The 10822-nt window shown below is 48.0% G+C and overlaps 1 protein-coding gene across 1 annotated transcript in view; it reads right to left on the bottom strand.

The window, feature by feature from the left end:
- Positions 1 to 1080: 1080 nt before the first annotated feature.
- Positions 1081 to 10822, bottom strand: part of pax3a (paired box 3a) — a gene marked incomplete at both ends in the record, with an annotated part of 22534 nt that continues 12792 nt past the window's right edge. The window contains 5 exons of the mRNA XM_080837589.1: positions 1081 to 1115; positions 2502 to 2751; positions 7665 to 7888; positions 8276 to 8441; positions 9447 to 9646. Coding sequence (XP_080693715.1) covers positions 1081 to 1115; positions 2502 to 2751; positions 7665 to 7888; positions 8276 to 8441; positions 9447 to 9646 — 875 coding nt within the window. The remainder of the gene's footprint in view (positions 1116 to 2501; positions 2752 to 7664; positions 7889 to 8275; positions 8442 to 9446; positions 9647 to 10822) is intronic.

Here is a 10822-nt window from a genome sequence, read left to right as displayed (position 1 = left end):
TATACACTCACTCATTCACTTCCTCACTTATTTACATACTCACTCATTCATTAATTCACTCAATCAATCACTCATTCATTAATTCACTCACTCTCACACTTTAACTTTCTCTGGGTCCCTTGAAAAGATTTCAAATCGATGTGACTAAACAGTATTGCAACACAACCATCTTTTTGCATTCTCAGCGGATGACAGTTAAGATATGAAGTACATTTTTTGGGGGTGGGGGAGGGGTACAATTCAATTATCACAAAAAAACACACAATCACTGCCCTCTGTTGTTTTTACAGTAACAGGAAAATGAGAATAAGAAAGAGAAATGTCTGTGACGTGTTGTTGAACACTCCCAGGACATCTCTGCCAGGCCGTGTCAAGAGTCCGTCATCACCATGGGAACAGCTGGCCCCCTGGATGAGATCCTGTGCCATTGTGTTCTCTTATCGTGGTTGGCCCCATAAGCTCATTGGAAAAAAAACACAGTTTACAAAATCTGGTCCCACTTGTTTCCCTGCCATTCATTAGAAATTAAACACAGAAGGTTTTTTTCCTCTCTCTCTTTCTCTCTGTCTTTTTGTGAACAGTCTTTTTCTCTTTTTTGTCCTTTCTTCAAGCATGGAGAACGAGGCATGCCTCTCTCTCTCTCTCGCTCTCTCTTTCTCCCTCTCTCTCTCCCTCTCTCTAAGAAAGCATGACGTGGAGAGAGCGAGCTGAGTGCCAGGTAACTGGAGAGGCTGGCCTTTTGGTCCTGATTATCTGAATGCTCTCCTCTTCTACCCTATCAGGGCCACTTCATCCCCCCCTCCTCCTCCTCCTCCCCATCCCACCCCCTCCCTTAACCCCAACCCCCCTCCCCAAGCCCCCTCCATTTCCAAAAACAACCTCTCTCCCCTCTCCTCCGTGTTGTCTCCCTCAGTCCAAGGGCATGTTGGGGTAGGTGATGTGTGGTGGGGTCTTGGGGGGGCAGGGGTAGCAGTTGTTCGGGGGGGGGGGGGGGGGGGGGGGGGGGGGGGGATGGAGTGGGGATGCTGGATCAGACAGGCGCAAGAGTCAAGCATCAGAGCGTCCAGTGAACTCCTCCACTCAGGCAATGTTGGGCTTCAAATAATGAAAGGCACCTGAAAGAGAGGCAGAGAGAGGGAGAGAGATCTTTAGTGAGGAGGGTTATGACAGCATCTCTGCGTGCAACGGGATCTTGTCAGAGTGGGGTTCTCCCTGGCCTGTGATGCACACTCTGATGGAGGTAGGGAAAGAGGACGGGATAAAGAGAGCGAGAGAGAGAGAGAGAGGAAAAGAGAGTAAAGGAGAGAGAGATGGAGAGGGCGAGGGAGAGAGAGGGAGAGAGGAAAAGAGGGAAATGAAGCAGATTTTCGGGGCGTTCCTGCCGTTTTTAGGGGGGAAAGTTTTGGGGGCCAGCGCTCCATGGATCAGGGCCAGTGATCAATAACAACTCTGGGGCTGACCTCTGCCAGATACACATGGTTCCAATCGCCGGCTGCCAGGGGCCATTTTGCTCTCCGCAAAAAGAGACCCTGACTCCCCCCCCCCCCCCCAAACACAGCCCCCAGCCCCCACGAGCTGCACGTGGGTCTGGGGGCTCAGCAAATTAATAACATCAAGATGTCGTCGCTGATGGGGCATTCTACATGTGGTCCCCTGCATCTACCCCCCTCCACCCCACTCCCCATACAACCTCTTTTCTGTCTCTCCCCGGTTCTGTCAAACATACTTTTACGAAAGGCGCTCGCCGGGGTCTATGCACGTATGATGAGGCAGATCTTCGTTACCCCGGGGTCATTACATGGCTAGGTGAGCTACTCCAGAGCTTGATGGGCGAGCTCATCACATGGGGTCAGGGAAGGTCAGCGTACACGAGGGACGAGGATCGCTGACGACATCCACCCTACCGATGGCCACCATGCAGGTTCAGAGACCAGGCTTGTGTAAACTCAGGTGCCTGAACTGTTCTCCTTTTGAGGTGAGCGCAATCTACTCTTGATTCTGGAGGTCCACTTGTGTTTCATTTGAAAAAATGAGGGTGGTCATATTATGAAAAAGAACACCTGAGGTTCAATGATGAAAGAACGGACGGGAAAAAAAGTCCGGAATGTTCTTGAAACGAAATAAATGATTGAATAGGAAAAGTGGCCTCTTGCCCCCCCTGCGTGTATCAAATTTGAATGGTCTTACACAAGACCTGTGTCGAAATCTAAATACAATCAGCGTGGTATGAATCAAAGAGATTCATTTAAAAGTGGACTCTATTATTGCAGAGTGCATTTGATGTCACATCGACCGAGAAGGAGGTAATTGACCATGTCCATTGCAACATTCCAAACCTGTGTGCAGAGGGATCTCACACACTTTCTCCTCCACAGGAAATGCATTACATGTAAATATGTATATATTTGAAGTTTCGATATCAAAAGCCTTCAAACCTGAAAACGATTACTTTCCGTTTTATTTCAATGATAAAAATAGGAAGTGTGCTGTATTCACCTTACTTTGCCCATACTGGCCGTACTGGTACGAGGTGACGTGGTCCACGCTGTAGGCGGGGGAGCCGTATGTGGGGGCGCAGTAAGACTGGGAGCTTGGCATGCTGGGTAGGCCTGGTAGCCCCTCCAGACGCTGTGAGCTGTGGCAACTGGTGGGCATGCCTGGGTTGGGCTCCAGGCCGCCCGTCAGGGGAGAGAGGGCAAAGTCACCCTGGGGCTGGTGGGGCACTCCTCCGGGGTTGAGCAGACCCATCACCTGGGAGGGGGGCGAGAGAGGAGAGGGACTGTCAGATCATCAGTATCACAATCAGCTTCATTAGGTGTCAAGTGTGTTCACAGAAACAAGGAATTTGCTTTGGGCAAGAAGTAGCTCACAGAGGACAATGTACAGGACAATATACTGATGAAATAAAAATGATATGGAAAAAATAGAGAAATAATATGTAGTGCATTAGAGTGTGGCAGAGAAATCATGAAACATAAAAGTTAAAATACATATGTTTAAATATGAGAAATATATATATACTGTATATATATTTTGTTATCACTGGTTATTGATTGATAAGCATGATGGCATGTAGGGGGGGGACTGTTAATGTGTGAGACAGTCAGACAATGCAGTATGGAACAGAAGCAGCAGTGCAGTATGGCAACTTAACAGTGTGAAACTGATGTGGACCAGATAAGACTTAATTAGATTCTGAAACTGTCAAGACACAAGCCAAGAGTTTAATGTGTGTTTCAAGGATGACAGCCTGACAAAACCTAAGAGTAAATGTACTGGTGAATGGGATTTCTCTCTCTATTTGTCTAAATACATACTACATAAATACTCCTTTCTCTCAAATGGAAGACATTTGGATTCCTGGTCACAGCAGTTTTATTTAAGACAACAAACAACGGACCTAAGAGAGCGTCCTTGTAGTCTGACTTTTTCACAAGATGATTCAAAATCCCCATGTCTAATAGGTCCAAGTAATGACAGAGAGGGAGTCTCTGAGACTTGCCATGCCTTCAACATCCATTTACTCTCTGAAAAATGATGACAAGGCCCAAATGCTACTTTGAATTAATCGATTCCCACTGATCCAAACTCTGCTCTCTGTTAATGATTAATTTAAAGCAGTTTGACCCCCCCCCCCCCCCCCTAAAAAAAAAAAGAAAGCCCTTCCTATCCACTCGGTCTGGCTCATAAGAGATACGTTATTCCCCCATTCCGCTCGACACATGTTTTCCTTTAAATCATTTCCCAGCTTGCAAACAGACCGACCGAATGGCTGCTGTCCATTTTCGTAGCGCGCCGGCGTTGTGTTTCTTTAGTCCAGTAACATTTTCCTAAAAATGATCTTGCGAATGGAACGAGTGTGTTTAGACGGGGAGGATATACCACAGAGAAGAGAGGGAGAGAGAGAGAGAGAGAGAGAGAGAGAGAAAGGAGGGGGTGAAGGAAAAAAAGAGGATTTGCGCGCTTCCTTCGCGCCAGGCTGCTGCTGTACCGTGCCTGAGAGGGTCAGGCGTCCTTAGATTCCTAAATCCAGCGTGTCCGAGAGGAGAGAATCCAGCGAGCAGAGAGAGGGGCCCTGTGGTACGTGGGAACCAAGGAGCACGGTTGCTGTGTGAACGCGTGCTTGTATTTATGTGTATGTGTGTGTCTTTGTGTAGCTATATGAGTGTGTGTGTGTTCTTGTGTGCACATATCCATATGTGCTGATAGAATCAGCATCTGTGTGATGGTGTAGGGGAAAAGTACAGGAGAACATGTGCGTTAGACTACATCACTGTGTGTGGCTTGAGCTCCCTCTAGCACCGTCGGGGGTCAAGAAATCCCGTCGGTGATTCATCCTGAACAGCTGCGCGGGACCGGCCTCACAGAAAACCGAACACGGAGGGGAACCAGAGCAGAAATATGGAGAGGAGATGCCTTCCCACCTTGCAGCGTTTCACACACACACACACACAAACACACACACACACACACACACACACACACACACACACACACAGATACATACACACAGACACACAATCAAATATCCATGCAAATATTCATTCATACTCTCTACCTCACACATATACACAGACATATTTAAACATTTGTTTTAAGACACACACTCACTCTCTCTCTCTCTCTCTCTCTCTCTCTCTCTCTCTCTCTGTCTCACACACACAGACACACATTCAAACTTTTATTCATACACTCTCTCTCTCTCACTCATACACACACACACACACACACACCTTCAAACATGCATTCATACTCTCTCTCACTCATACACACACACACACACACACACACACACACACACACACACACACACACACATATTCATACATTAATTCACACACATACTCTTTCTCTGTCTCTCTGTCTCTCTCTTTCTATCTCTCTGTCTCTCTCTCTCTCTCTCTCTCTCGCTCTCTCTCTCTCTCTCTCTAACACACACACACACATACACACACACACTTAGAGCGAGTGCATAATTTACAGGAGCACTGTCAGAGGAATCTGAGCTAGCGCCTGTGAAGAGCACCATGATGTGTGACTCCTGACAAATCGGAAACACATGGAGGTCAAGAGCCCCCATTCATCTCTCAGCGTGGCAGAACACTGGGGGGATGGCGACTGGAAATGTGTGTGTGTGTGTGTGGGGGGGGGTGCCATGTAAAGTGGAAGTCGAAATGGTCAAAACATCACACCATAAAGGACGGAAGTAGAGAGTACTAGAGAATGACGGACTGCTGAATCAGATGGCAAACAGGTTAGCGTGTGCAGCTGTGGCTTTAAGATCACATAGACCAGTAAGGGAGCTGGCAAGATTTGTCAGTTAAGCAGTACCAATCAAACTGCATGCAGTCTTGTTTAAAGTGTGTATGTATAGTATTGTATAATTGTATGTTTTTTTTTCGATTTGTGTATTTTGATTGTTTATGGGATGTGTGTTTGTATTTGTGTCCACATACATAGAGATGCATACGTATGGGCATCCGTGTGTCTGTGCAGGTGTGTGTGTGTATATGCATTCACACGTGTATCTGTGTGTGTACGTACTAGCACAGTCGTACGGGTGCATGTGCTTGAGTATGTGTGTGTGTGTGTGTGTGTCTTTAAAAGCACACACACGTCTGGACTCATAATTGTATGTGTGTGCGCGTACGCCCGTGAGTGTGTGTCTGTGTATGCGTGTTGGACACGAGAGCTCTCTTCCCCACTGGGAGCGTGGGGTCCTGCGGGTGTCTCTGTTTCTAGGTTGTTCCGGGGATTAGGTCCCGCGGGGTGAAAAGCCAGAACACTCGCGGCGCTGGTGAGAACCCATCCCCGTGGTATGCGGCGGATCAGAGCGAGAGACGCGTGAGATCCTGGGCCACAGGGAGGGACGAAGCGAGGGAGAGAGGGAGGGAAGAGAGGGAGGAGTGCACCAGCAGACAACTCATGACTCCCAATACCCACCCCCAACCCCCAAACACCCCTCACTGCCACCCCAAAGCCAAACACTCCAACCCATTCATACTGCACCCATGCCTAAGGGAGTACAACTTCCAAAAACACATTTAATAAAACCAAAATCACAAATTTCTTCATGTCTATGAACATTCCATGTCTTGTATTCATTTTTCCCATCTCTGGAATATAAACTGAAGTCTGAACCTCATTCCCCTCTGATGTAACCACAATTATCATATATAATAATAATAATCTGAAGACTATCGCTGGTTTTCAGTGGTGCTGTTCATCACTCTCTGCCCTCCTCTCTGTCACGTAGGGATGGCATCTATCCCCCATACGTTCAACAGCCCCAATACATTTACACAAATTAGACAAATTAAGACAAAAAGAGACTCATTTGCATAAATTACACACAACATTATTGGAGATAAACTCTCATTGGAAGCAATTAAGAGACTGCAGCCTTCAGTAATTGCCATTGCAGACTGTGAACTGCAAACAGCCCCCCCACCACCCCACCAACACCACCACTCTACCCCCGCCCCATCTCTAGGACGACGCATGCCTCGCTTCCTACTCGCATAACAGCCGCGGCCCAGCACTCGACCCCGCGTGGCAGTTGAGGCCACTAATGCCGAAAACAGCCACATTCTGAGAGGGGTGAGGTAAGTGGGCCTATGGCCTCTGGCTAGGGAAGGGTCACCTAATGATGTTAAGTTTGTGAACCCCCTTTCTCTGGAGTTTTTTTTTTTTTACCGCAAGATAAACTCAAACAGGTCGACGCTACAAAAACACCAGCAGGCAGAGAGGGTCAGGATGGGCTTGTGATGGTGTCTAAGGCAGTTGTGTGTTTGTCCGACGGAAAAATGTACGTCTCTGAATGAGAGGCTGTGGGACCGAAAGAGACGATATATTTCATTCAGCACTTTGTTCTAATAGTTTACTGCATTCTCACTTTTGTTTGCTTGTGAGTGTCAGGTTTTTTTTAGCCTGATCTTTTTTTTGGGTGGGTGGAGGGAGGGGTTTGGGGTGATGGCAAAAACAGGATACTGCTCTCACATGTGTCCTCAAGCAATTCAGTCCTCTTTAGGAGAGAGAGCGAGAGAGGGAGTGAGAGAGAGAGAGAGAGAGAGAAAAGACTTGAGGCAAAATTCTTTCTTTTTTCAACGTGACAAGCCAGAGCCAGAGCCAGGCCTGAGAATCCTCAGCATTGCCCACAGAGAGGTCCCAGCATGCATTGCAGCAGGCTGGCTTGGGCACCCTTTGTGGCTGTTAAAAGCTCATTTTATGCCTGTTAGAGGAGCTCGAACTGCTCAGGGAGTGTCTGATAGCTGCTGATGAGTGTGTAATGTGCCATGATTGTCTTTTCACTTCTCATTTGTGTCACAGTCCACCTGCCACTCTCTCTCGCTCTCTCCTTCTCTCTCCCCCCTCGTCCTCCTAAACATATTCAACCTTCAACGTCTCTCACTTTTTTCTCTCTCTCTCTCTATCTCCTTCACACTTCATCAAGCTGTGCATCTGTTTTTCTGTGCGGTCACTGTAACTAGACACATCCCAATGACACCCACCACCTGACAAAGACGCACCAGCCACTAACACATCACTCAATCAACAACCTCCTCATCAAAACTGATCCACTGATCCAGCCGCGTATGACACTATCTCACACATTAAACTCCAAGATGGTTTCTTTCTCCTCAATGCAAGGATGACAAACCAACCTGAGAGGAGAGGCCATTGCCGATGGCGGGGTTAACCGAGTTGGAGTGGCCGGGCGGGGGCGCGAAGCTGTCGGAGTAGCCAGAGAAGCCGTGGCGTCCGGAGGCCAGGCAGTAGGCCGAGCCACCCTCCTGGGCCCCCGCCGTGGAGCTGAGACCCGTCTGGTGCACAGAGGTGGGGGGCAGAGGCTGTGGCCGGTGCACTGTGCTGGCCTGCTCCGACACTGCTGGACAGAGAGGGAGAAGAATAGAGGAGAAGAGTGTCATAACCAGACAACTAGGGAACAGCAGAATGGGCATCCCAGTCCCTTGTAATGCTTTTTCCCATGTCAGACACAGACTCAGTTATCCCTTAAGTTAGAATATGACACATTCTATTCAATATAAAGATCATTCCATGACTGTTAAATAACTTACAGACATAAGATGTGTTTGTCGATTGACAACACCACCGATTGGTATCCACAACAGTTAGTGTCCCCAGGCTCATACGGACGCAGTGGTCACAGAAGATCAATACCCAATCTACTCTTTTCCGCATTTTATCCAGGTCAACAGAAAACCTGTCACAAACACCTTCACTTCGTGTTCATTGTGGGGAAGAGCATGGGTACCTTGCGATATGGATGAGGGAGGGTAGGGGCTGTCCGATAGCTGGTAGGGCTGCAGGCTGGACATGGCTGAGGGGGGGAAGCCTCCAGGGATTAGGTGGTTGAAGGCCATAAGCTGATTGGCCCCAGCCTGCTTCCTCCAGCGAGCTCTCCGGTTGCTGAACCAAACCTGAAGCGGGATAACATAAACGATTCAAATGTGTTTCCGTAAAAAGGAAAAAATACAAAACATACAGACAACATTATCATTTCCAAGTATATGAGAGTTAACTAAAGTTCTTAAAAGGGTCACATGGTGTTTGAATAGGACCTTTTGTTTCAAGCCGTGTGGGGTGGCTTTGTGAGTCCTCAAGTGTGTATGAGTGTATGTATTGTTATGTGTGTGTGTATATGTGTCGTGTGTCTTTGTGGCTTCAACATTCCATAGCTGGGAGCTAATTAGATACTAATCTAGACATCTGTGCTGGTTAAGGCTGATGACATCATCGCCTTTATCGAGCCAAGTCACGGGTTTCTGTCAGTGGGTCTAATTTCAGACCCTAACTGCATTATTGCAGTCTGTCCAATGGTTATTTTTAATAAAAACAGCTCTTTCTAAAACAGGAACCAGTAAGGAGCTGTTTGGGGGTTTGGTTCCCCTTAAGAGTAATCAGCACAAACAGGAAGTGGGAAACACTGAGGGGCTCTGTGTGTGTGTGTGTGTGTATCTGTGTGTGTGTGTGTGTCTCTGTGTGGTGTGGGGCAGTGTGTGTGTATGTGAGTGTCTCTCTGTTTGGTGTGGGGCATTGTGTGTGTGTGCATGTGTGTGTGTGTGGTCATGTGACTGACGGCTGGAGGGGAGGAGACCGAAGGGCTGTGTGCCAGGCCCCATTTAGCATCCGTATGCCACACATCCAGGACCTGGAGCGGTACCCAACAGAGGATGGGTGGGGGCTGAGGGAGACTGAGCCTGAGCAGGAAAGATGGGGTGGGGAGGGGGACACAGAGGTGTGTGTGTGTGTGTGTGTGTGTGTGTGTGTGTGTGTGTGTGTGTGTGTGTGTGTCTGAGTGAGTGTGTATACTTGCTTTCTTGTGTGTGTGTGTGTGTGTGTGTGTGTGTGTGTGTGTGTGTGTGTGTGTGTGTGTGTGTGTGTGTTTATGTGTGTGTGTGTGTGTTTATGTTTGTGTGTCTCACCTGCACGCGTGCCTCTGTGAGCTTGGCTCTCTGGGCCAGCTCCTCCCTGGTGTAGATGTCGGGGTAGTGTGTGCGCTCGAAGGCCCGCTCCAGCTCCTCCAGCTGCTCAGCCGTGAAGGTGGTTCTGCTGCGCCGCTGCTTCCTCTTCAAGGGCAGGCCCGGTTCTGAGTCCACATCGGAACCCTCATCAGAGTGACTCGCTGGAGAACAACAAACACACACACCTGATAATGCACTCTGTCCTATGAAACTCTGTCCTAAGAAACAAACTGATTTTGTATTTCCTCTTGAAAAATGAATGAAAAGTCTTTACCAAAATATTCTGTTGTATTTTTCTAACCACCCCACACAAAAGAGAAACACTTTACCAACATTTTATTTAATTTAAATGTCAAATTATAATTGGCCAAGTACCCGATTGGAGACAAATGTCTCTAAAACAAAATACAATGTCAGTAAAACATTTAGATTATATTTGCTAACTACCAAGACACTTTACCAAAACATTTAAGTTTTGTTTCCTCCACCCTCACGTTGTTTTCATGAGATATCACATGAACAATCTGAACGCCATTATGAATACACCTAATCAACAGGTGGTCGGCTCCTGAGAGAGAGGATTTAGAGCTTAATTTGTGAAACTATTACCGGGCAATTCCACCATGCCATCCCCCCCCCCCCCCCCCCAGCCCCCATCTTCACCCTCCTCTCTCTTTCACACCCTAAATATGACTCCTTTATGACATGTTTACTCAAACTTCAGCTTCTTTTGTCACCAAAGCCCCTTGACTCCATTATAAAGAGCGGGGCCCCCCGGGGTGCTTGGCGACTATCCCCTAACACAGGGGCCATTGAGCCAAGCACTGGCAGCTCAGGCGAGAGCTTTAAGTGTCCGGCTCCGGGGCCGCCAGGGGCCCAGGCTCCTTGCAGGTGCTCCCTTATCTGTTTGCTCAGTTTAAGTTGGGGGAGAAAGCGAGCTCCTTTCAGGGCTAATTCAGCAGAAGAGTATGTGAGTCTGCCCTTTAAGCCCATGGGGGACCAGGCACCACTGACTGGAGGGGGGTCGGAGAGGGGGGGTTAGCAGTCTATTAAATAATGATTAGGCTCCTCAAACTAGCGTGACAGTCTGCCATTGTCCGTCGGCCACGTCTGTAGAAAAAAAAAGAAAAACCCACGGCCCGAACATGCAGACGCATCTGCTGCTACTGTGACTACACCTCCCTTCATTCTCTGTCTCTCTTTTTCTTTCTTTCTTTCTCTCTCCCTCTCACTTTCTCTCTCTCTCTCTCGAGACGATATTTCACCCACAGATGGCTGAGAACAGGAAGACAAATCCCACTCCTTTCTTTGGCCTTAAAACAACGCACACACACACA

Source organism: Sprattus sprattus, assembly GCF_963457725.1.
Source record: "Sprattus sprattus genome assembly, chromosome: 4".
Taxonomy (NCBI): domain Eukaryota; kingdom Metazoa; phylum Chordata; class Actinopteri; order Clupeiformes; family Clupeidae; genus Sprattus; species Sprattus sprattus.
This window is presented reverse-complemented; position numbering and strand designations above follow the sequence as displayed.